The sequence below is a fragment of the Gorilla gorilla genome, chromosome 15 (assembly GCF_029281585.2).
Source record: "Gorilla gorilla gorilla isolate KB3781 chromosome 15, NHGRI_mGorGor1-v2.1_pri, whole genome shotgun sequence".
NCBI classification, from domain to species: Eukaryota; Metazoa; Chordata; class Mammalia; order Primates; family Hominidae; genus Gorilla; species Gorilla gorilla.
Window position 1 is genome coordinate 69,539,293 of NC_073239.2, and position 27,633 is coordinate 69,566,925.

Genomic DNA, 27,633 nt, shown 5'->3' on the forward strand with positions numbered 1-27,633 from the left:
GTGCTGCTGGATTCAGTTTGCCAGTCTTTTATTGAGGATTTTGACATCGATGTTTATTAGGGATATTGATCTAAAATTTTCCTTTTTTGTTGTGTCTCTGCCAGGTCTTTGTGTCGGGATGATGCTGGCCCCATAAAATGAGTTAGGGAGGAGTCCCTCTTTTTCTATTGATTGGAATAGTTCAGAAGGAATGGTAGCAGCTCCTCTTTGTACCTCTGGTAGAATTCGGCTGTGAATCCATCTGGTCCTGGACGTTTTTTGGTTAGTAGGCTATTAATTATTGCCTCAATTTCAGAACCTGTTATTGATTTATTCAGAGATTCAACTTCTTCCTGGTTTAGTCTTGGGAGGGTGTATGTGTCCAGGAATTTATCCATTTCTTCTGGATTTTCTAGTTTATTTGCATAGAGGTGTTTATAGTATTCTCTGATGGTAGTTTGTAATTCTGTGGGATTGGCGATGATATCCCCTTTATCATTTTTTGTTGCATCTATTTGATTCTTCTCTCTTTTCTTCTTTATTAGTCTTGCTAGCGGTCTCTCTATTTTGTTGATCTTTCAAAAAACCAGCTCCTGGATTCATTGATTTTTTGAAGAGTTTTTCATGTCTCTATCTCCCTCAGTTCTGCTCTGATCTTTGTTGTTCCTTGCCTTCTGCTAGCTTTTGAATTTGTTTGCTCTTGCTTCTCTAGTTCTTTTAATTGTGATGTTAGGGTGTCAATTTTAGATCTTTCCTGCTTTCTCTTGTGGAATTTAGTGCTGTAAATTTCCCTCTACACACTGCTTTAAATGTGTCCCAGAAATTCTGGTACGATGTGTCTTTTTTCTCATTGGTTTCAAAGAACGTCTTTATTTCTGCCTTCATTTCATTATTTACCCAGTCGTCATTCAGGAGCAGGTTGTTCAGTTTCCATGTAGTTGTGCAGTTCTGAGTGAGTTTCTTAATCCTGAGATTGATTGCACTGTGGTCTGAGACACAGTTTGTTGTCATTTGTGTTCTTTTACATTTGTTCAGGAGTGTTTCACTTCCAATTATGTGGTCAATTTTAGAATAAGTGTGATGTGGTGCTGAGAAAAAGGTATATTCTGTTGATTTGGGGTGGAGAGTTCTGTAGATGTCTATTAAGTCTGCTTGGTGCAGAGCTGAATTCAAGTCCTGGATATCCTTGTTAACCTTCTGTCTTGTTGATCTGGCTAATATTGACAGTGGGGTGTTAAAGTCTCCGATTATTGGAAGTCTAAGTCTCTTTGTAGATCTCTAAGGACTTGCTTAATGAGTCTGGGTGCTTCTGTATTGGGTGCATATATATTTAGGATAGTTAGCTCTTCTTGTTGAATTGACCCCTTTACCATTCAGTAATGGCCTTCTTTGTCTCTTTTGATCTTTGTTGGTTTAAAGTCTGTTTTATCAGAGTCTATGATTGCAACCCCTGCTTTTTTTTGCTTTCCATTTGCTTGGTAGATCTTCCTCCATCCCTTTTTTTTTGAGCCTATGTGTGTCTTTGTACATGAGATGGTTCTCCTGAATGCAGCACACCAATGGGTCTTGACTGTTTATCCAATTTGCCAGTCTGTGTCTTTTGTCTGGGGGCATTTAGCCCATTTACATTTAAGGTTAATATTGTTATGTGTGAATTTGATCCTGTCATTATGATGTTAGCTGGTTATTTTGCCCATTAATTGATGCAGTTACTTCATAGCATCGATGATCTTTGTAATTTGGCATGTTTTTGCAGTGGCTGGTACCGGTGTTTCTTTCCATGTTTAGTGCTTCCTTCAGGAGCTCTTGTAAGGCAGGCCTGGTGGAGACAAAATCTCTCAGCATTTGCTTGTCTGTAAAGGATTTTATTTCTCCTTCACTTATGAAGCTTAGTTTGTCTGGATATGAAATTCTGGGTTGAAAATTCTTTTCTTTAAGAATGTTGAATATTGAACCCCACTCTCTTCTGGTTTGTGGGGTTTCTGCCGAGAGATCCCCTGTTAGTCTGATGGGCTTCCCTTTGTGGGTAACCTGACCTTTCTCTCTGGCTGCCCTTAACATTTTTTCCTTCATTTCAACCTTGGTGAATCTGACAATTATGTGTCTTGGGGTTCCTCTTCTTGAGGAGTATCTTTGTGGCGTTCTCTGAATTTCCTGGATTTGAATGTTGGCCTGCCTTGCTAGGTTGTGGAAGTTCTCCTGGATAATATCCTGAAGAGTGTTTTCTAACTTGGTTCCATTCTCCCCATCACTTTCAGGTACACCAATCAAACATAGATTTGGTCTTTTCACATAGTCCCATATTTCTTGGAGGCTTTTTTTTCATTTCTTTTTACTCTTTTTTCTCTAATCTTGTCTCCTCGCTCTGTTTTATTAATTTATCTTGAATCACTGATATCCTTTCTTCCACTTGATTGAATCGGCTATTGAAGCTTGTGCATGCATCAGGAAGTTCTCATGCTGTGGTTTTCAGCTCCATCAGGTCATTTAAGGTCTTCTCTACACTGTTTATTCTAGTTAGCCATTCGTCTGACCTTTTTTCAAGGTTTTTTGCTTTCTTGCATTGGGTTAGAACATGCTCCTTTAGCTCGGAGAAGTTTGATTACTGACCTTCTGAAGCCTACTTCTGTCAACTCGTCAAACTCATTCTCCGTCCAGTTTTGTTCCATTGCTGGCAAGGATCTGCTATCCTTTGGAGGAGAAGAGGCACTCTGGTTTTTGGAATTTTCAGCTTTTGTGTTCTGGTTTCTCCCCATTTTTGTGGTTTTATTTACCTTTGGTCTTTGATGTTGGTGACCTACAGATGAGGTTTTGGTGTGGATGTCCTTTTTGTTGATGTTGATGCTATTCCTTTCTGTTTGTTAGTTTTCCTTCTAACAGTCAGGCCTCTCAACTGTAGGTCTGTTGGAGTTTGCTAGAGGTCCACTTCAGAACCTGTTTGCCTGGGTATCACCAGGGGAGGCTGCAGAACAGCAAATATTGCTGCCTGGTCCTTCTTCTGGATGCTTCGTCCCAGAGGGGCAACCGCCTGTATGAGGTGTCTGTCGACCCCTACTGGGAGGTGTCTCCCAGTCAGGCTACACAGGGGTCAGGGACCCACTTGAGGAGGCAGTCTGTCCGTTCTCAGAGCTCGAACTCCGTCCTGGGAGAATCACTGCTCTCTTCCGAGCTGTTAGACAGGGACGTTTAAGTCTGCAGAAGTTGTCTGCTGCCTTTTGTTCAGCTATGTCCTGCCCACAGAGGAGGCGTCTAGCGAGGCGGTAGGCCTTGCTGAGCTGCGGTGGGCTCCGCCCAGTTCAAGCTTCCTGGCTGGTTTGTTTACCTATTCAAGCCTCAGCAATGGCGGATACCCCTCCCCCTGCCGGGCTGCAGTGTTGCAGGTCGATCTCAGACTGCTGCGCTAGCATTGAGCAAGGCTCTGTGGGCGTGGGACCCACCGAGCCAGGCACAGGAGGGAATCTGCTGGTCTGCCAGTTGCTAAGACTGTGGGAAAAGCGCAGTATTTGGATGAGAGTGTACCATTCCTCCAGGTACAGTCTGTCATGGCTTCCCTTGCTTAGGAAAGGGAAATTCCCCAACCCCTTGTGCTTCCCGGGTGAGGTGACACCCCGCCCTGCTTCAGCTCACCCTCCATGGGCTGCACCCACTGTCCAACCAGTCCCAATGAGATGAACCAGGTACCTCAGTTGGAAATGCAGAAATCACCTGTCTTCTGCGTCAACCTTGCTAGGTGCTGCAGACTGGAGCTGTTCCTATTTGGCCATATTGGAAGGGACCCGTCTTATATCTCCAAATGGTGCATTTGTAACAATGCATTTCTCAGAACATATCTCTGTCATTAAGCGACACGTGGCTGTACAGTAGGTATGAGTAGATGCACAGGCATCTATCTTTGCCTGATGATTCACCTGCCTAACACCAATTTACTCTTCATAAGTTGGCTCAAATATTATGAGAAGTCCTCCCTGACACTCCAGACAGTTTTTCCCCTTACCTCATACCCTTTCTTGGAGTGAATTAGTCTTTTTCTCCTTCTAGATTTTGTGATAGCATATTTTGCATTTATATCACAATGTATCAAAATAGATGGTTTTTTTGTTCTTTCATACTCTGAGCTCCTAGAGAGCAGAAACCGTGGTCATGTTTATGAATCCATAGCACCTTTCATAGAGTGTGATATATAATAGGCACTTGGTAAATGTTTAAATGAAATCAGTGAGTTACCATGTACCTTCACTATTTTTCTTCATAATGTACTTTCTTCTTTCTTTCCAGGTCCCCAAACTTCATACTGTACTTCAATAGTCCTGTAACTGGTCTTTCTACTTTTATTTTGTAGTTCCTCTGTAGTAGCCTGTACACTAATGTCAGATTAGTGAAATTCCATATTTTGGAATAGCTGTATAAAAACTTTCAATATCTTCCCATTATCTAAAGAATAATTTAAAGTTCACCAGTAAGGACTTGAGACCCTTAATACTATGTTCGCAGAATATACCATATTTATTTCAAATTTGGTTTACCTACTCACCTAACTTTATTCAACAAGTATCTGAGCACCTGCCTTTTGTAAGGCTTTGTAAAAGAAGAAAGTTTACTAAATATGATATATGCTCATTATCTTTGTGTTCACTTTTGGTACCTCATTTCACTTTACTAATTCATTTCATTACTGAAGAAAATAGTCTTTGGAGAATACTCAGCCATATTCATATTTAAGCAAGAAGTTCCATTTTAGAATAAAACATGACTAATATAATGAAGTTTAGGATAGGTGGCAAGCCATTCAGCACAATGTCTGCCTCATAATACAAGTACAGTAAATGTTTAAACTGAATTAATTCTGTTTAAATCTTTAAAGATAGAAATGTAGGTTTATGTTGATAACAAAGAAAGTTATTGACTTATTGTTTTAAGCCTTTGGAAACCTGTCTCTTTGTTTATGGTAGCTCAACTGTTAACATTTCAACTTTGCGTGCTATATGTTATTTATAGTGGTAGCACTTTAAAACACAAAATCAGAACATATTTAAGAATTCTATATTACACGTTTTCAAAATTTTCTTTTTATATTCTCTTTATAGGTTATATGTAAAGTCAGATGTGCCACTGAACTTGACAGACACAAGTAAGTTTTATGAGTATCTAAATTTCTATCTAAAAGATCTAAAGTATTAATTCATTAATATTAAGGCTTAGTATCTAAAAGATCTAATTTTTTTTAATAGTAGACTTCTCGTGGTAGAAGGGAGTGGTTGTTGAGGGCACCTTCACAGTTTTATAGAAAACCAAGTTGTTAGATTGGTTCAAAGGAATCAAATTGAGTAGCCCACATTTCTCTCCCTTCAGCCATACAGCTGACTGATTTTTTGTTTTTTTGCTGCTCTGTCCCTGATTCAAATGTTAGATCTAACTTCATAGGGTCCACTTTTGCCAAAGTTAGATTATGCTGTTTGGAGTGAGAATGTTCCATGAAATAGGTAGTATTTCAGTACTGATCAATCTCAAAAGCGAGAGTGCTAAGCTGTGGAGTCATGAGGTTGGGGTTTCCAACCCAATTTTCCCACTAACTTGCTGACTGTGCAACTCATGTACCCTCTACTAGTTTCTAAACTACTCTAATTATCTGGATATGTAGGTAATTTCAAGATCCTTTTTGGGTTTCAAACTATGTAATTACTGTTTTTATTATTTAATCTGAGAGAACTTCAAAATACAACCTTTTAAAACTAAAATCTTTTTGCTTTGCGTGTACACTAAGCAGTTTTGTTTGCTTGTTACAGATTGCACATTACCTTCAATTTACCTCGTTTAAACCATTTCCAAAGGCAGCTACTTTCTGATTTCCACTATTGAAATGACCCAATATATCAAGAAGCCAGATAAATTTCAGCATCATATGTATTTAATTTAGAAGTATAAATGTGTTTGAACTGGGATTACGTTCGTGCAGATAGTTGTTACTACTACTTGATACACATAGCAGCCTTAACTGAAGAGTTCTTATGAGGTAGCCTAAATTTTCTTAGGGGGAAGAGATTAAGGATTTTATGTGCAGAGTTGCTCTTCATGCACAGTAAATATGCAACTTTTTAAGAACATGAGGTATTAATGGGTGCTTGAAGCTCTACATATACTGTCCCTATGTTCTTCTTTAGTCAAGTTTGAAAGCATTTTTTGCTATAATCAGAAGTTCATAAGGAATATTGTTTAAAACATACTTTAACTCTTAAAAAATTTTTTTTCCTTTTTTTTTTTTTTTTGATACAGTCTCGCAGTCTCACCCAGGCTGGAGTGCAGTGGCGCTATCTTGGCTCACTGCAACCTCCACCTCCTAGATTCAAGTGATTCTTGTGCCTCAGCCTCCTGAATAGCTGGGACTACAGGCGTGTGCCGCCATACCTGGCTAACTTTTGTATTTTTAGTAGAGATGAGGTTTCTCCATGTTGGCCAGGCTGGTCTCGAACTCCTGGCCTCAAGTGATCTGCCTGCCTTGGCCTCCCAAAGTTCTGAGATTACAGGCATGAGCTGCCATGCCTGGCCTAACTCTTAAAATTAATATTTTAATCAATTAAAATTTAATCAATATGAATTTAGATACAGTATATTAATTTTCAGGCACATTGTAAAAGCCTGATAATTCTTGGATGGGAAAGGTTAATGAAAATATGCTTAATAGTTATAAAAATGAAAAATTCTGGATTACTTGAAATAGTGTTAAGATAGTCCTGTCTTATTCCTGGTGGAGAAACTGAGTTCAAGTCAACCTGAGACTATTTCTGAATAAATGCTTAAAAATCTATGCCATTCATAAACATTTCAAACTGAAGGAATTCTTGTACCTAACATAACACACTATTGCAGAATTAAATTTGATCTCTTATTAGTTATATAACCATCTAATATACTTTTTTTCTTTCAGAATTCTACTGCATTTGGGCTTTATAATGGCAAGCCTGCTCTTTTTAGTGGTGAACTTGACTTGCGCAATGCTAGTTCATGGAGATGTCCCAGAAAATCAGTTGAAGTGGACTGTGTTTGTTCGAGCATTAATTAATGATAGCCTGTTTATTCTTTGTGCCATCTCTTTAGTGTGTTACATATGCAAAATTACAAAAATGTCATCAGCTAATGTCTACCTCGAATCAAAGGTAAGAATATTTCTTAAATTGGCACTTGAAAATCTAATTTCAAATTCTTACCCTACTAATCATATTTTAATGGAAAGTTTATATTGCTATTTTATTTTATTTGAGACAGGGTCTCGCCATATTAGTCAGGCTAGAGTGCAGTGGCTATTCACAGATGCAATCATTGTGCAGTACAGCCTTGAGCTTTTGGGCTCAAGTGATCCTCTGCCTCAACCTCCCAGGTAGCTGGGACTACAGGCATATTGCTTTTTTAAAAAATATCCTGAATGACAGTTAACTTTGAGCATGAAAGAATAATCACTAGAAATTAAAAGTTATTCAGTATTTGGTCCTTACTAAACAATGGTTTAAAGAAAAGAAGAAAGAATATACTAAGCATGTTGTATTTTCTGTGATTCTGCATTGGAGGCTAATCACATGAAATAAATCAGAATATATATGAATGGATCAAAAATAGCCTATAATATAAAATCATGCTAGCATCTTAAGATTTTGCCCAGTAAGGGTGGCAGGGTTAGCAATGTTAAGATGTCATATAGGTAAAAGTGGTTTTTATTTGTGTAAAGGTTAAAAAATGTTACTTCACCCAATAATATGAAGGCTGTATGATATTTGAAACAACTAATTGTGTAGCAAAATTTATAAATGCCTTGCTTCTCCCTTGCCTTATACTTTGGATCAACAAACAGAAGCCAAATAGTAGCCCATTAACAAAGAAACATGGAAGTTTCTACCATTGTTGATTGACCATGTGATTGAGTAGAAAATTGATCATCACAGTTTATGTGTGGCATTGGGTGTGAGGGGGTAGATATGTGGATATTGGGGTATGGGTATGTACATAAATACATTTTTACAATCACTTCCACAGGAGAGCTTGTCTTCTTGCTTTAATTTGACATCATTGCCTATTCACTAATAATAAGTTGAGATAGTATCTTAGACAGTTAAAATAGTCCTCTGAAATATTTTTAGGCTTCTATATTTTCGTTATCCTTAATATAGTCCTAGTAAAGTAAGGTACTATAATTAAATATATGGTAATCAACTTGTCCTTTAAATGTAGGCAGAGATTTTAATTTTACTTTTTAAGTATATTTCAGTGGAATGCTGGGGGAGATATTATGTGTGTGTGTGTATATATATATATATATATAGAGAGAGAGAGAGAGAGAGAGAGAAGAGACAAAGAAAATCAGACTTTCAAACTTATTAATCTTACCTGGAAAATTATTTTATTAAATTTCTAGTCTAGTTTGCTCCTAACATTTAAATATTTTAGCTAATTCAGGCTTTGGTTCGACTGTTAAATAATACTGTCACTGTTACAGTCCATAATCTTTTGGTAGGAGCAATGGCATCTTTATTTAGTATAATAACATCACTATAGAATTCATACCTGTTGCTTGTCTAAGGATAAAGCATAAATAGATGTTGAATTTCAAGTGCTTCTCCTCTAGATACCTAGTGTATTTCTAAGTTTGGTTTTTTACTCGCTTTGAAATAGATAATACTCTGAATAAAAGTCACCAATCTGAGAAGAAAATTTCATTTACTAAATCCTCCAGAATTATTAGAACACCATTCCCTTACTATCATATGAAAGGTATTCACTTATTTATTATTATTTAAAGTTTTAAATTTAAAAGCTGTATAGATTCGGAATTATCTAGGAATACTACAGATATACATGTTCAGACATGTTCACCTATAAAGGTAGATGACATACTAGATGATTTTTGTAATATTGTAATGTTGAGTAGTTCCCAGTCTTCCTAACTAGATTATAAACTTCTGTATTCAAAGAGCATGTCATCTTGCTTTCATGTTCTTGTATAATCACTAGACTCATTTTTGACTTTTGACTTCTATAACAGTGTACAATAATAGTCATTCCTTTTATTCAGTCAACAAGTGTTTATTGAGCATCTACCTCTTTCACTTTCTGGGGTTTTTTTGGTTGCTTCTGTCCCTCTCTCTCTCTCTCTCTCTCTCGCTCAATACCTTTGGTACTCTTTCACTATCAAACTGACCCTGTTTCTTGTTGTCTTTAAGAGCATTTCCTTAAAGTTCAGACTTTGGTCTTCTGTCTTCCTCTTTTCATTCTTTCTTCCTTCCTTTACATGTTCTGTGACAATAAGATCCTCTGTAATTTGTCTCAACCAATCTTACCTTCCTTATTTCCAAATAAAACACAGTATGCCCTCTATCTCTATATTCTTAGGCTGTTTTATTATCCAGGAACGGCTTTCCTCTCACACATCTCTATCTGATTTTTCATGTCTTATTTAACTTTAAAGACCTCATTTAATCTTTCCCCTTTTTATGAACTCAATTTGATCCCTTCTCCCCCAACTCTAAAATAAAATTTAGAAATAACTCACTATCTGAATTATCTTAAAATTTTATTTATTTCTCTTGGGGCAGTTATCAGTTTATACAAAGTGGCATTTGTATGTGCAATCTAATTTTTTTGTATTATTTAATTGATGTCATATTTAGTTGTACATATTTTTGGGGTACATGTGATATTTTGCTACATGTATACAATATGTAATAAATCAGGGTAATTGGGATATCATCACCTCAAACATTTATATTTTTGTATTGGAACATTACGGTTCTTTCTAGTTATTTTGAAACATATAGTAAATTGTTATTAACTATAATTTCCATAATGTACTATCAAATACTTACTCCTATCTAACTGTATTTTTGTACTCATCAACCAACTTCTCTTCATCCTCCCCTACCACTCTTCCTTTTCCAGCCTCTAGTAACCATTATTCTACTCTACCTCCATGAGATCCACTTTTGTAGCTCCCACATGTGAGTGAGAACATGCAGTATATTTGTCTTTCTGTGCCTGGCTTATTTCACTTAACATAATGAACTCCAGGTCCATCCACGTTGTTTCAAATGACAGGATTTCATTCTTTTTATGCCCATGTAATAGTCCATTGTATATACATATACCACATTTTTTTATTCATTCATCTGTTGATGGACACTTAGGTTGATTCCATATCTTGGCTATTATGAATGGTGCTACAATAAATATAGGAGTGCACCTGTCTCTTTGACATAGTAATTTCCTTTCTCTTGGATATCTACCCAGCAGTGAGATTTCTGGATCATATGGTAGTTCTATTTTTAGTTTTTCAAGGAACTTCCATACTGCTTTTTGGGGTTGTTTGTTTGTTTTTGAGATGGAGTCTTGCTCTTTCGCTGAGGCTGGAGTACAGTGGCGCACTCTTGGCTCACTGCAACCTCTGCCTCCCAGGTTCAAGTAATTCTCCTGCCTCAGCCTCCCGAGTAGCTGGGATTACAGGTGCCTGACACCACGCCTGACTAAATTTTTTTTGTGTTATTAGTAGAGACGGGGTTTCACCATGTTGGCCAGGCTGGTCTCGACCTCCTGACCTCAAGTAATCCACCCTCCTCGGCCTCCCAAAGTGCTGGGATTACAGATGGGAGCCACTGTGCTCAGCCTCATACTGTTTTTCATAACGGTTGTCCTACTTTACATTCCCATCAACAGTGTACAGACATTCCCCCTTCTCTGCATCTCTGCCAGCACTTGATTTTTTGTCTTTTTGATAATAACCATTCTAACTATAGTGAGATGATAACCCATTGTGGTTTTGATTTGCATTTCCCTGATGATTGATGTTGAATTTTTTCATTTAACTGTTGGCCATTTGTATGTCTGCTTTTGTAGAGATGTCTATTCAGGTATGTTGCCCATTTTTAATTTGATTATCTATATTTTTGCTATTGATTGTTTGAGTTCCTTATATATTCTGGTTATTAATCCCTTGTTGAATGGATAACTTGTAAATATTTACTCCCATTCTGTAGGTTGTCACTTCACTTTGTTAATTGTTTCCTTTTCTGTGCAGGAGCTTTTTAGCCTGATGTAATCCCATTTGTCTATTATTACTTTGGTTGCCTATGCTTTTGAGGCCTTACCCAAAAAATATTTGCCCAGATGAAGGTCCTGGAGCATTTCCCCAGTGTTTTCTTCTAGTACTTTCATAGTTTCAGGTCTTAAATTTATGTTTTAAATCCATTTTTGTAGATGGTGAGAGATGGGGCTTTTTTTTTTTTTTCTTGAAACAGAGTCTAGCTCTGTCTGTCACCCAGACTGTAGTGCAGTGTTGTGATCCTGACTTACTACAACCTCCACCTCCCAGGTTCAAGCAATTCTCCAGGCTCAGCCTCCCATGTAGCTGGAATTACAGGTGCTCACCACCACGCCTGGCTAATTTTTTTGTATTTTTAGTAGAGATGGGGTTTTGCCGTGTTGGCCAGGCTGCTCTTAAACTCCTGATCTCAGGTGATCCACCTGCCTTGGCCTCCCAAAGTGCCAGGATTACAGGCATGAGCCATCGTGCACAGCCAAAATGGGGCTGTTTAATTCCTCTGCATATGGATAACCAGTTTTCCCAGCACCATTTATTGAGATTGTGACTTCCCCCAGTGTATGTTCTGGGCATCTTTGTCAAAAATAAGTTGGCTGCAAGTGTGTGGATTTATTTCTGAATTCTGTGTTCTATTCCACTGGTCTGTGTGTCTGTTTTTATGCCAGTACCATGCTGTTTTGGATACTATAGCTTTGCAGTATAATTTAAAATCAAATATTGTGATGCTTCCAACTTCATTCTTTTTACTTAGGATTGCTTTAGCTATTCAGGGTCTTTTGTGGTTCCATATAATTTTAGGATTTTTCTTCTATTTCTTTGAAGAATGTAATTGCTATTTTGACAGATATTTCATTGAATCTGTAGATCACTTTGGGTAGTATAGAAATTTTCACAATATTGATTCTTTCAGTTAATGAGCATGGGATGTCTTTCCATTTTTTGTGTCCTCTTCAATTTCTTTCTTCACTATTTCATGGTTTTCATTATAGAGATCTTTTACTTCTTAGGTTTAATTTATTCCTAGATATTTTTTGGTAGCTGTTTTTAAATGAGATTGATTTCTTGATTTCTTTTTCAGATTGATCACTGTTAGCATATAGAAACACTACTGATTTTTGTATGTTGATTTTGTATCCTTCAATTTTACTGATCATTTATCAGTTCTAATAGTTTTTTGTGGAATCTTTAAGTTTTTCAAAATATGAGATCATGTAATCTGTAACAAGGATTAATTTGACTTCTTCCTTTCTAGTCTGGATGCCCTTTATTTCTTTCTCTTGCCTAATTGCTCTGGCTTAGACTTCCAGTACTATGTTGTGTAAAAGTGGTGAAAGTGGGCATCCTTATGTTGTTCCAGATTTTAGTGGAAAGGCTTTCAATTTTTCCCCATTCAATATAGTATTAGTTGTGTGTTTGTCATATTTAGACTTTATCTTGCTGAGGTATGTTCTGTACCCTATTTTTTTAGGGCTTTTATCATGAAAGGATGTTGAATTTTATTGAATGCTTTTTAAGCATCTATTGAAATGAACATATGGTTTTTGTTCTTCATTCTGTTGCTGCGATATATCACATTTGTTGATTTGTGTACATTGAGCCTTCCTTGCATCCCTGGGATGAATCAACTTGATCATGGCGAATGATCTTTTCAATATGTTGTTGAATTCTGTTTGCCAGTATTTTGTCAAGGATGTTTGCATCTATTTTCATCAGAGATGTTGGCCTGTAGAGTTTTTTGTTGTTTGTCTCTTTTCCTGTTTTTGGTATCAGGGTAATGCTAACCTCATAGAATGATTTTGGAAATGTTCCCGCTCCTTCAATTTTTTGAAATTGTTTGAGCAGAATTGGTATTAGTTCTTCTTTAAACTTTCAGTAGAATTTAGCTGTGAAGGCATAAGGTCTTGTGCTTTTTCTTTGTTGGGGGACTTTATTACTGTTTTAATATTATTACTCATTATTGATGTATTCAGGTTTTCTTCACTATTCAATCATGGTAGGTTATATGTGTTCAGGAACTTACCCATTTCTTGCAGGTTTTCTAATTTGTTGGCATGTAGTTCCTAATAGTCTCTAATGATTTCTTGTATTTCTGTGGTATCTGTTATGTTTCCTTTTTCTTTTTCTTTTTTATTTTACATGAATAGTGCTTTTATTTATTAATTAAATTTGTTTATTTACTTTGAGACAGTGTCTCACTGTGTCACCCAGGCTGGAGTGGGCAATGGTGTGATCTCAGCTCACTACAGCCTGGACTTCCCAGGCTCAAGTGATCCTCCCACCTCAGACTCCCAGGGCTGGGACTACAGGCTTGTGCCACCACACCCAGCCAATTTTTTAAATTTTTTGTAGACAGAATCTATGTTGTCCAGGCTGCTAATGTTTCTCTTTTCATCCTTAGTTTTAATTATTTGAGTCTTCTCTTTTTGTTAGTCTAGCTAAGTTTGTTGATTTATTTTTTCAAAAAACAAACTTTTTGTTTTGTTCCTCTTTTGTACTTTTTTAAGTCTCAATTTCATTTATTTCTGCTTTAATCTTCATTATTTCTTTCCTTCTACTAATTTTGGCTCTGGCTTGCTCTTGCTGTTCTGTTTCCTTGAGATACATTATTAGATTGTTTATTTGTCTTTCTATTTTTTTGATGGAGGCATTTACTTCTATAAACTTCCTTCTTGCTACTGCATTTGCTGTATCCTATAGTTTCTGGTATGTTGTGTTTCCATTTTTTTTTCTCAAGAATTTTTTTAATTTCCTTAACTTATTCGTTGAGCCATTGATCATTCAGGAACATGTTATTTAATTTCCATGTATTTTTACAGTTTCAGAAGTTCCTCCTGTTACTGATTTCTAGTCTTGCTCTGTTGCAGCCAGAAAAGATATTGATATGATTTGACTTTGTTTAATTAATTTGTTGAGACTTGTTTTCTGGCCTAACATATGGTCTATTCTGGAGAATGTTTTAGGTACTGATGAGAAAAATGTGCATTCTGCAGCAGTTGGATGAAATGTTTTATGGATGTCTGTTAGGGCTAGTTGGCTTAGAGTATAATTTATCTCCAATGTTTCTTTGTTGATTCTCCACCTGGATGATCTGTCCGTTGCTAAAAGTGAGGTGTTGAAGTCCCCTACTGCTACTGTATTGCAGTTTATCTCTCCCTTTAGCTTTGCTAATATTAATATTTGCTTCATATATTTGGGTGTTCTTGGTGTTGGATGTGCATGTATTTATTGTTGTCATGTCTTCTTGCTCAGTTGACTGACCCCTTTGTATAATTACGTTTGTGTCTTTTTACAATTTTTGACTTAAAGTCTATTTTATCTGGCCAAGTGCAGTGGTTCATGCCTGTAATCCCAGCACTTTGGGAAGCCAAGGTGGGCAGATGGCTTGGCTCAGGAGTTCAAGACCAGCCTGGCCAACATGGCAAAACCCCGTCTCTAGTAAAAATACAAAAATTAGCTGGGCATGGTGGCGCATGCCTGTAATCCCAGCTGCTTGGGAGGCTGAGGCACAGGAATCGCTTGAGCACAGGAGGTGGAGGTTGCAGTGAGCTGAGATCACACCACTGCACTCCAGCCTGGGCAGCAGAGCGAGACTCTGTCTCAAAAAAAAAAACAAAAAAGAAAAAGAAAAGGTCTATTTTATCTGATATGAATATAGCTCTTCCTACTCCTTTTTGGTTTCCATTTGCATGGAATATCTTTTTCCATCCCCTCACTTTCAGTGTATTGTGTCTTTACAGGTGAAGTGATTTTCCTGTAGGCAACATATAGTTAGATCATGTTTTTTAATCCATTTAGCCACTCTATCTTTTAATTAGACAGTTTAATCCATTTACACTAAATGTTACTATTGATTCGTCAGGATTTACTGACATTTTTGCTTCTTTTCTAACTCCTCTCTTCCTTTCTTCCTTTTTTACTGTCTTCTTTTGTGGTTAAGTGATTTCTCTGGCAGTATGTTTTAATCTATTGCTTTTTATTTTTAGTGTATCTGTTACAGATTTTTGCTTTGTGGTTACCATGAGGCTTACAAAAAATATTCTGTAGTTACAACAAGTTACTTAAGATTGATAACAACTTTACTTTGATCGCAAAAAGAAGAGAAAACAAAGAACACTGTACACATTAGCTCCATTCTCTTCCCCACATTTTGAACGTTTGATGTCACAATTTGCATTTTTATATTGCCTGTCTCTTGGTAAATCGTAGTCATTATTTTTAATACTTCTGTCTTTTAGTCTTCTTAGTAAATATATAAGTGGTTTATGCATCATGATTATAATATTAGTGTAACAATCATGTTAACAGTCTTTTTCCTGTGGTTTAAAAAAATTCCCTTTAGCATTTATTGTAGGACAGCTCTGGTGATAAATTCCCAGTTTTTGTTTGTGAAAGTCTCTCTTTCACTTCTAAATAATAGCTTTGCTAGATAGAGTATTCTTAGAAGGCTTTTTTTTTTTTCCATTAGCACTGAATATATCATCCCGTTCACTCCTGGCCTGTAATGTTTCTGCTGAGAAGTCTGCTGCCAGGTGTATTGGATCTTTCCTAAATGTTATTTGCATCTTTACTCTTGCTGCTTTCAGGATCTTCTCTTTGTCTTTCACCTTTGGGAGTTTGATTATATGTCTTAGAGTATCTTTACTTGGACTGACTCTGATTGGTGACCTTTGACTTCCCTGTACCTGGATATTTGTATCTTTCTCCAGGTTTGGGAAGTTTTCTGTTATTATTTCTTCAAATAAACTTTCTACCCCTGTCTTTCTCGGTTCCCTACCTAACTCCAACACCCCAAATATTTGCTTTTTTATGTTGGCCCACAGATTCATAAGCTTTCTTCATTTCTTTTTTTTCTTTTTTCTCCCCTGTGTATTTTCAGCTAGTCTGTTTTCAAGCTCACTGATTGTTCTGTTTAACCATTTCTGCTGTTGCTCCCTATTACATCTTTCATTTCATTCAATGTATTTTCAGCTCCTGAGTTTCTGATTGTTTTTATTATTTCAGTCTGTATATTAAATTTCTTTTATATATTCCTCAATTGAGTCTCTGTGATTTCCTGAAGTTCATTGACCTTCCTTAAAACAGCTATTTAAAATTCTTTGAGAGATCTCACATCTCCATCACTTTGGGGTAAGTGGCACCTTATTTTATCCATTTGATGAGGTCATATTTCTCTGAATGTTCTTGATGCTTGTGGAAGTATGACAGTGTCTACACACCAAGGGGTTACATTTTTATTTTAGTTTTCACAGTCTGGCTTTGTTTTTGCCTGGCCTTCTTCAGAGGGCCTTCCAGGGATTCTAAACAGACTGACTTGTGTTTCCTGAGCCTGTGTCTACTGCAGTTGTCTCAGCACTGGAGGACGCTCTAAGCCTAGGCTTGCTCCATGTCTTGTGAGGGCTCGGAAGTTGATGCCAATTTCTGGCCCAGATGGATCTGGGGAAGTCACAAGGAAGGTACCGGGGCTGGGTGGGAATGCTGGCCAGGGACCCAAGTCCAGAAAACTGTGCCAGTGGCCCAGATGGGTGTGCCTCCCAGCAGGTATTTACACAGGAGTAGGTGGAGCTTAAGAGGCAAAGGCAGTATGAGTTCAATGGCGTGTAAGACCTGGCCTTTGACTATTTTTGTGATTCCCCTACCACTATCACTCTCCTCTTCCTTTTCTAGCCACATTGGCTTTTTGTGCCCCAACTTCTCACCACAAAACATACACTAAGTTTATTCCAGCCATATAGACTTTGTATTGTATATATTGTTCCCTCTGCCAAAATTGCATTTTCTACAGGTACCTATGTGATGGCTTCTTTGCATTCAGGCCTCAGTTGCTTTTTCAAAGTTGCTCTTCTTCACTACCCAAATAAGACTGTCCCCCGTTCTGATTACTACATCTGTCACCCTCTTTTGTTATCTTCACAGCATTTATCAGTAGCCAAAATTATTTATTCATTTATTTTCATAGTTATTTTCTGCTTCTCCCTGCTAAAGTATAAACCAGGAAAGGAGCTCTCTTATGTGTGTTATTCATTTTTCAGTCCTTTTCTAAAATAATGCCTGGCATATTTTAGTGAAGTGAAGACAAGGGTAGTCTCCCCTTATCTGCGGTTTCCTTTCCACGATTTCAGTTACTGCAGTCAACCTCAGTCTGAAAATAGGTGAGTACAGTACAATAAAATATATTGAGAGAGAGATGACCACATTCACATACCTTTTATTACAGCATTTTGTTATAATTATTCCATTTTATTACTATTTTGTTAATTTCTTACTATGCCTGATTTATAAATTAAATTTTATTATAGGTATGTATGGATAAGAAAAAAAATAGTACGTATCGGGTTTGGTACTATCCATAGTTTCAGGTATCCACTTAGGGTTTTGGAACAAATACCCTATGGGTAAGGAGGGAACGACTGTAGTAGATGTTCGGTAAATATTTGTTGAATAAATACATTCTATGCTTGCATATAGTCTTAGCCAGAGCAGCTTTACGTTAGTAACCAAATAAGCCTTCACAACTGGGTTGTATCAAGAGCAACTTGAACCAATAAACATGCCCAAGTTCACATAGTTGAACCAGGATTCAAACTCAAGTCTGACCATAGGTCTCTGCTAGTAACCACCATGCATTGACTCCATTTACATCACCCTGTGTTTACTTATAATCTTTTAGGTGTGTATTTTTATATAGGTTTTAATTTACATGGATATGTTTGTTTGCTTATTAATAACATTATTTCACATAAATTCTTATTGGATTTTGCCGTAATACTCTCCAAAAGAATAAATCATGTTATAATGCTATCATTAATATTAAAGTATACCTTGTTTCCTCTGCTCCATCAATATTTGGGTCTAAATTTTATTTATTTTGGTTTTTTCATTGATATGCCTTAAAAGTTTTAATTTAGATTTATCTAATTGTTACGCATTTATAATTCATGTAGATAATTATTCACATTTCTATATGTATAAACTATTTCTCAATGATTTGTAGAGTGGAATCTGGGAATTTATTCTTTATATCTTTGGCATGTGTGATTTCTGTTTATATTAAAATGTTATTGTTTTTAAGAATGATAGCCTTCGTAAGTCTAATGTGTACCTAGTTATGAATAGATATTTAATCTTATTAAATTCTTGTTAATTACTTTATATTGCTACAGTTTTCCTTTTCTATTTATTATACAAACATAGTAAATTGTTTGACTAGATTTTTGTCATATTCCTTGAATTTTAAGGATACAACCTCCTTTTGTTACTTTTTGTTATTTTTTAAATTTTGGTATTTTCATTATTATATTATTTAAAATGTTATTAAACGTACACTTGAAGTAAAATTAACCAACTTTTTTTGACTTTTTAGTATCTTTTCAGGTTTCAGGATATAAATGTATTTATTTCAAATAAATTGTACACTACATAGTACAAAGTAGTAATAACTCAAGGTCTAGAGTTATATTGCTGGATTTAAATCAGAGATCTGCCATTTATCAGCTCTATGACTTTAACCTCTCTGTCCACCTTTAAACTGAAGATAAAGTATAGTAATCATGTCCATAGTGGTGTTGCAAGGATGAAATAATAATGTATGGAAAGTCATAGTATATTACGTGGCACTAAAAATATAAATGTTGACTCACTATCATCTTCGTCATCATATTTTGACATAGTTTATAGAATAGGCTTGTTCTTACAAAACTTGGAAAAATCCTTTCATTACCCATTTGGCAGAATGTTGTTCTTTGGTAAACTTTTTTGGTTTTCTTTTGTTTTTCACTGTTATTTGTCTGTTAACTGGCTTTATTTCTACCAGACTTGCTTTTTTATAGTTTTATGGGCAGTTAGCCATATTATCCTTACTAAAAATGTATTTTTTCTGATTATTAAAACTTGGCAATATGAAAGAATATGATTTCTTTAATGTTCTAAACAGCCGTAGTGTCACCACTGACACTTAACTGTATTTGGAACTCAGTGTAAATGTAAATAAAATTTTATACCCTGCTTTTCCCCTTATACTAGTAAAGGATTTTCTCATGCTATTAAAAATTCTTTTTAAGGCTGCATAACATTTCATCATATACCAAAATTAATTCTTATCCTACTGATAGGCCTTTAAGTGGTTTTCAAAAAAGAATGTCAGCCTCCATAATGTTAATTTTCTTCAAAATCAGTTTTGTTTTGCTTTTTATTTTTAGTAAGAGTTAGAGGTTTTAGTAATTACATCTAGAACTGTGTATCCCAGCCTCAGTTTACAGAGCACTCACGTATCTTTTATGTTATGATTTGCATTACTTTTTTTTCTTGATAGAGACACATTCTCACTGTGTCACCCAGGCTGGAATGTAGTGGCACAATTATAGCTTACTGTAACCTCAAACTCCTGGGCTTATGTAATTCTCCTACCTCAGCCTCCCAAGTAGCTAGGACTGCCAGCATTCACCACCACACTCAGCTTTTTTTTTTTTTTTTTCCTTTGGAGAGAACAGGTCTTGCTATGTTGCCCAGGCTGCTCTCAAACTCCTGGCCTCAGATGATCCTGTCATCTTGGCCTTCCAAAGTACTGGGGTTACAAGCATGAGCCATGGTACTCAGCCCATTATTATTTTTTTTAATTCTTGGAAAATTTTTTATTTTTAATTTTTGTGGGTGATTATAAGGTATATATGTATGGGGTATATAAAATATTTTTGGGCCAGGCGCAGTGGCTCACGCCTGTAATCCCAGCACCTTGGGAGGCGAAGGCGGGTGGATCACGAGGTCAGGAGATCAAGACCATCCTGGCTAACACGGTGAAACCCTGTCTCTACTAAAAATACAAAAAATTTGCCCGGCATGGTGGCGGGTGCCTGTAGTCCCAGCTAATCGGGAGGCTGAGGCAGGAGAACGGTGTGAACCCAGGAGGCGGAGCTTGCAGTGAGCTGAGATCATGCCACTGCACCTCCAGCCTGGGGGACAGAGTGAGAATCCACCTCAAAAAAAAAAAAAAAAAGATATTTCTGATACAGGCATGAGAAGCATAATAATTACATTATGGAAAATGCAATATCCATCCCCTCAAGCATTTATCCTTTGTGTTACAAACAATTCAATTATACCCTTTTAGTTATTTTAGAATACACAATTAAATTATTATCCATAGTCACCCTGTTGTGCTGTCAACTAGGTCTTATTAATTCTTTCTAACTACTTTTTGTACCCATTAACCATCCCCACTTCTCCCCAACCCCTCCACTACCCTTCCCAGCCTCTGGTAACCATCCTTCTACTCTCTATCTCCATGAGTTCAATTGTTCTGATTTTTAGCTCCAACAAATAAGTGAGAACATGCAATGTTTGTCTTTCTGTGCCTGGCATATTTTATTTAACATGATGATCTCCAGTTCCATGTTGTTGCAGATTACAGGATCTCATTCTTTCTTATGGCTGAATAGTACTCCATTGTGTGTAAGTACCACATTTCTTTACCCATTCATGTGTTGATGGACACTTAGGTTGCTTGCAAATCTTGGCTGTTTGGACAGTGCTGGCTGCAACAGACATGGGAGTGCAGATATCTCTTTGATATACTGATTTCCTTTCTTTTGGGCATATACCTAGCAGTGGGATTGCTGGATTGTATGGTAGCTCTGTTTTTAGTTTTTTGAGGAGCCTCCAAACCATTCTCCATAGTGGTTGTACTAATTTACATTCCCACCAACAGTGTCCAAGGTTCCCTTTTCCTCACAAGCTTACCAGTATTTGTTATTGCCTGTTTTTTGAATGAAAGCCCATTTCACTGGGATGAGATGATACCTCATTATAGTTTTGATTTGTATTTCTCTGATGATAAATGATGTTGAGCACTTTTTCTTTTTTTTTTTTTTTTTTTTTTTTGAGACAGAGTCCCACTCTGTCACCGCAGGCTGGAGTGCAGTGGCATGATCTCAGCTCCCCGCAGCCTCAACCTCCTGGGCTCAATCAGTCCTCCCACTTCAGCCTCCCAATTAGCTGGTACCGTAGGCATGCACCACCATACCTGGCTAATTTTTGTACTTTTTGTAGAGATAGGGTTTCACCATGTCGCCCAGGCTGGTCTCAAACTCCTGAGCTCAAGCAATCTGCCCACCTCGGCCTTCCAAATAGCTGGGATTACAGGTGTGAGCCATGAGCACTTTTTCATATTGTTGTTCGCCATTCATAAGTCTTCTTTTGAGAAATATCTTTTCAAAGCTTTTGACCATTTTTATTTTATTTTCCTTTTTTTGAAACAGGGACACTCTGTTGACTAGGCTAGAGTACAGTGGTGCAATCACAGCTCACTGCAGCCTCAACCTCCTGGGCCCAGGTGATCCTCCTGCCTCAGCTTCCTGAGTGGCTGGGACTACAGGCATGTGCCACCATGCCCGACTAATTTTTTATATTTTGTAGAGACGGGGTCTCGCTATGTTACCCAGGCTGGCCTTGAACTCTTGGTCTTAAGCTATCCTTCTGACTCAACCTCCCAAAGCATTGGGATTACAGGCATGAGCCACCATGCCCAGCTGCCCATTTTTAAATTAGATTATTAAATTTTTTTTCCTATAGAGTTTGAGTTCCTCATATATTCTGGTTATTACTCCCTTGTCAGATGAGTAGTTTGCAAATGTTTTTTTCCATTCTGTGGGTTGTCTCTTCACTTTCTTAACTGTTTCCTTTGCTGCACAGAAGCTTTTTAACTTGATATGATCCAATCCATCCATTTTTGCTTCGGTTGCTTGCGCTTGTGGAGTACTACTCAAGAAACTTTTGCCCAGACCAATGTCTTGGAGAGTTTCCCCAATACTTCCTTGTAGTAGTTTCATAATTTGAGGTCTTAGATTTAAGTGTTTAATTCGTTTTGATTTAATTTTTGCATGTAGCAAGAGATAAAGGTACAGTTTCATTCTTCTGCATATGTATATCCAGTTTTCCGAGCACCATTTATTGAAGAAACTACCTTTTCCCCAGTGTATGTTCTTGGCACCTTTGTCAAAAATGAGTTCACTATAGGTGTGTGGATTGGTTTCTGGGTTCTCTATTCTGTCCTACTGGTTTATGTGTCTGTTTTTATGTCAGTACCATGCTGTTTAGGTTACTAAAGCTCTGTAGTATAATTTGAAGTCAAGTAATATGATTGCTCGAGTTTTGTTCTTTTTGCTCAGGATGTCTTTGGCTATTCTGGGTCTTTTGTGGTTCCCTATACATTTTAGCTTTTTTTTTTTTTTGTCATTTCTGTGAAGAATCTCATTGGCATTTTAATAGGGATTGCATTGAATCTGTAGATTGCTTTGGGTAGTATGGACATTTTAACAATATTGATTCTTCCAATCCATGAACATGAAATATCTTTCCATTTATTTGGTGTCCTCTTCAGTTCCTTTAATCAGTGCTTTATAGTTTTCATCGTAGAGATCTTTCACTTCTTCGGTTGACTTAATGTTTAGATATTTAATTTTATTTGTGGCTATTATAAATGAGATTACTGGTTTGATTTCTTTTTCACATTGTTCACTGTTGGCATGTAGAAATGCCACTGATTTGTGAATGTTGATTTTTGTATCCTGCTATTTTTTAATTTGTATTTATTAAGCAACTGAAACAGTGCTGTGATTTGATTCTTTTTCAGTATAGCACTCTCACTTGCTTTTTAAATACTAGTTATTGTAAATATGAATAGTTTATTTCTACTCTTTCATTTTTTTATTTTCTCACATATTTAAGGTTGCTACTTTCTTCCATGTCAATGTCCTTGTATAGACATTTAATTCATTTTTTGTAAACTAATACAGGTATTTAGAGCAATATGTTTTCTCAAGTACTGCCTTGGCACCTTTCTATAATCTTGTAATATTGTAGCAAAAGTCATTATTTAACAAAAATCAAGAAAATTTCTGTTTGGATTTCAGCCCTGTCTCAAACATTGCATATTTACACATCAGTATGAGTTGGAAACTATCTCTAGTTATAGGTCTTCCTTCAGCTCACCTTGGGAAAAAAAGCCTAAAATTCACACATATGTTCTCTTTTTTGTTTGTTTGTTTGTTTGTTTGTTTGTTTGTTTGTTTTGAGACAGGGTCTTGCCCTGTCACCTAGGCTGGAGTGCAGTGGCCCAATCTCAGCTCACTGCAACCTCTGCCTCCTGGGTTCAAGGGATTCTCATGTGTTATCCCCCCAAGTAGCTGGAATTACAGGCATGAGCCACCACGCCCAGGCTAATTTTTGTATTGTAAGTACAGATGGGTTTCACCATGTTGGCCAGGCTTGTCTCAAATTCCTGGCTTCATATGATCCGCCTGCCTCAGACTCCCAAAGTACTGCAATTACAGGCGTGAGGCACTGCACCCAGCCATGTTAGGTTCCTCATCTTCCACATGAAATTATAAATTTTACTCTTTGCTTGATTGTCCATGCATGGAATCTGACCTACTAAATAATACAGAATTTCTGTATTCCAGGTTCTTGTTAGAGAAAATAAACTCTCAACTGTTAAATGCAGAAGTTTAGTTGCCAGAAAGATGACCTGAAGGATGTGCAGTCCATTTACCCACCTATTCCATTTTATGCTCAGCCCAATCCAGATCATTGAAGTTTTGTACCAAGACTGCATTGTATCCTGGGTAGAGTCGTCTTTTCTGACCTCCACTTTGACACCATACTTTGGCCTACAGCAACATTATTTGTAAAATTTCTTGTAAGGAAAGTTTATTTTAAAGCCATAATTGTATAATGTTGTTGAGGATATTGTCTATACAGTGTCTCCAGAAAAGATATTTTGCTCAGATTCAGTACCTAAAAACTGGTATTGGTTAAATCCTTCTTTCCTCTGGCTGCTATGTTCAGAGGTAAATATGTGGCTCACCTCTGTCAGCCATGATGATCTTATGATATCTATTTTTGGTACTGGCTCTACCTCTAGTTTCATCTCAGTTTCTTACCCACCATTCCCTCACACACACACACATACATTTCCATATTTATTTTTATTTTCTGTATATCTCTGTAATTGCTTCAAATTCTCTTGTGCAGTGAGAGTGGTGTAAATAAAAAATAGAATCAAATATACTTTATATTTCTTTTGTCAGGTATATCAATTTGAAATTAATATGGAAAGGCCTTAGAGAGAGTGTATTAAGTGATTAAAAGATGGAAACTGGCTGGGCGTGGGGGCTCACACCTGTAATCCCAGCACCTTAGGAGGCTGAGGCAGGTGGATCACTTGAGGTCAGGAGTTCAAGACCAGCCTAGCCAACATGGTGAAACCCTGTCTCTACTAAAAATACAAAAGTCAGCTGGGCATGGTGGCACATGCCTGTAATACCAACTACTTGGGAGGCTGAGGCAGGAGAATTGCTTGAACCCAGGAGGTGGAGTTTGCAGTGAGCCGAGATTGCACCACCGCACTCCAGCCTGGGCAACAGAGCGAGAGTCCGTCTCAAACAAACAAACAAACAAAAAGATGGAAATTTAGGATCAGAGAGATAAGGATGTAAATCCCAGCTCTACTGTTTATTGGCTGTGTGACCTTAGTCAAATTGCAGCTTCTTTAAGCTTCACTTTCCTGATCTGCAAAATGGAGATAATGATAGTGCTCTCATGGGTTGCTATGAGGATAAGAGCTGTCCATACCTTATAAGGTTGTTGTAAGGATTAAATTTAAAAATACATGAAATGCTTGGTATATTGCCTACCACTAAAAAATTGCTTATAAATGTTATTTATTATGGTATTAATGTAATTAGGGGATGGTAATCTAACTTCACAGAGTTCCTGAACACCTGAAAATGTTGGCAAAATTTCACTGGAGAGGGGTCTTGTATAATGATCAAATCTCAAAAGGAACAGTCACTGAAAAAAAGGAATAAGAATTACTGAAGAACAGGATTCCCCTTTTGAATATTTTAACTTTGCTTGACTCTACATGATTTATATCCTACTCTACTTTTTGGTAAGAGTTGACCTGTCTGATAGATTACATTTTATCTACTACTTAAGTAGTTTTTCTGAGAAATGTTTGGAACAAATATGAAGTAGCCTTTTTGATGGGCATTTTTGTTCTGAAATCTCATCTTTTACTTCAATCTCAGTTTTCTTTTGTTTGCATTGACATGATAGACTGGATACTGTCTTTTAACTTTTTGTCTATTGCTAACATTTTAAGTGTGCCTCACTAACTTAGGCAAAGTTTTATGGAGTTTAATTATGAATGAGCACCCCTTTTTATAGGGCAACCCAAATAGTTTCCATTTATTACCATGATTGTCAGTATTTGTCTTTTTCTCTCTCATTAAGTTTTTTTGTTGCTGTTTGCTTTGCCTTCATTTGTAGAATTTCTAGGGCACATTTACTTTTTATCAGAATTATAACTTTTTATCAGTTATAAATCAATGAAGTAAATATGCTTACTTTTTATCAGAATTATAACTTTTAACATTAAAACGCATGCTAATAGAATTATTTTTATTCTAACATTATTTTCCATTTCAGAAAAAATAAGAACAGTTATAAGAATATAGAAGACATATCACTTTCAAAGGACAAAATAACTCGTCAGCATAAAAAGGTTCAAACCAGCTAGATGCTTAGTCCCCGAGATAGCAAGTTGGGATTCTTTGTCTGAAAGACCAATCAAAGAATGGGTAGGAATAAAAGTAAGCTTTTAGGCTTATATATCTGGCCAGGGACATGTACAATTTTATATCTGGATAAGGGTGTAAAAGGAATCATTGGTACTCAAGATCAGCTTGTCTGCCAGCCCAATCAGCCATTTGCAAATAATACATTTTCTCACTCCCTCCTGTATTTCTAACAGTTTTAATTACTGTATAAACCTTTCTGTTCTGTGTTCACTCAATCCTTGATCCTTACTATTTAACATATTGGGATGGGAGACAGCATCAGCCTTTTTCAGAGACACAGTAACATTCAATCAAATATTTCTTATCTTTCATACAAGGCAACTAATTCTATACAGCTAACGCAGTGGTTTATGGTAACTTAGGCCATAATTAAAGAAACAGGCTAAAATATTATTAATATCTCTCTTCCAGCACCTTGAAATACCACTTAACTAGAATTTGGAGAGAGTGATGGTAGAAAAATACAGACTGCATTATCCCCTGTAATAGATGTGATTGCCACCTTCCTAATATTTTAATATTTAATATCCTGATATTATAATTTCTTCCTTGAGTTACTGGGATTTACTTTATCCCTCTTAAGCTATGGAGCTTCTTTAGTTTGCTGCCCTAGCTACTGCAGTTGTTGTACTGCAAGTCTTATTTCCTATTCTGTTGCTGAGCTGACCCACCACACCTTGTCCGATTTGAAAGATCCTTGCTTATACTTAGGTTTATATCTCTTATCTTCTCCTAAGCCTAAGTAGTTTTTTCCCTGCTTCTAGACCCTTTTACTCTATGAGCTAGCATTTTCAGAATTTTTTAATTTTTCCATGGCCAGATAGCCCACCCAGTAAAAGCCATCCACTCCATAATGTCAGGGTCATAGGAGCCAGAGATTGAGTTTCATTGTGACTTAGCAGCATGAAACTGTTTGTGAAACTGTGTAGGCCCTATAATTATCAAGACATGTTTTTAAATTTATTAATTAATTCTACTTTGTTGTCTTGTTTTTAATGCTGAGGTTGGCATTTTAATTTCAAAATGGAAATAGTATTTGTAAGATTATTTGAAAAAAAATACATGCACGGTTCTGTGTCTGGTAATGGCTAAGATTGCTCCTAATGGACCAACTTTCCACAGATAGCAATCATAAATTCTGGACAAAGTGTAAAAAAGCACTGAAGGCAATGGAGAACAACCACTTAGAAGAAGAAAATGACACTGAGTGAGTTTCCTGTTTTTTACAGCTTCTAGCCTGAGAGAAGGTCCCATCCATGGGGCAGCCAAAACTGGAAGAGAAATCCACTGTTTTACTGGCTTGAGAAATCAGAAGATAAAATTGTAGTCACTACTGCAGATGTAAAGTGAGTAGGAAATCTCAAGAAGAAGATACCAGATAGAAGAAGCCCCATACTCTTATTATAAAGTCTGTCATAATTTTATCTGATACCTGAACTACACATGTGAAAGACAGGCTCCAAACAGCACAGTTAAGGATAAAGAAATTTAACTGAGATTTCAGCTGACCAATGTATGGGAGACAGAGTTTGGGATTTCAGTTCAGCCAACTTAATTGTTTGCTAAAATAATTAAAAATCAACATCTTTCAGAAGAACATAGCAGAATCCAGACTCTAAAATATGTCACTCACAATGTCCAGGTCAAAGTTACAAATACATGAAGAAACAGGAAATACATACTCAAGAGCAAAAACCAAAACTCAAAAGGCAGTGAAGACAACCCCACCACCACCAAGATAACCTAAATTTTGGATTTATCAGACAAAGCATTTATAATATGCTCAAGGGCTTGAAGGAAAATATACTTGGATAAATAAATAGGAAATCTCAAGAGAAATAAAAACTATTTAAAAAAGAACCAAATGGAAATTCTAGAATTTAAAAATATAGTATTTAAAATAAATGTCACTAGTTGTGCTTAACAGCAGCATATTGGAGATGA

At 36.6% G+C, this 27,633-nt stretch overlaps 1 protein-coding gene across 2 annotated transcripts in view; it reads left to right on the forward strand.

The window, feature by feature from the left end:
- Nucleotides 1-27,633, forward strand: part of GPR137C (G protein-coupled receptor 137C) — an 82,197-nt gene that overhangs the window by 37,679 nt on the left and 16,885 nt on the right. The window contains exons 2-4 of one of the 2 annotated variants that reach the window (XM_055361394.2): nt 5,064-5,107; nt 6,902-7,130; nt 20,453-20,500. In XM_055361394.2, coding sequence (XP_055217369.1) covers nt 5,064-5,107; nt 6,902-7,130; nt 20,453-20,500 — 321 coding nt within the window. The remainder of the gene's footprint in view (nt 1-5,063; nt 5,108-6,901; nt 7,131-20,452; nt 20,501-27,633) is intronic. The other variant, XM_004055178.5, reaches the window with a different exon arrangement.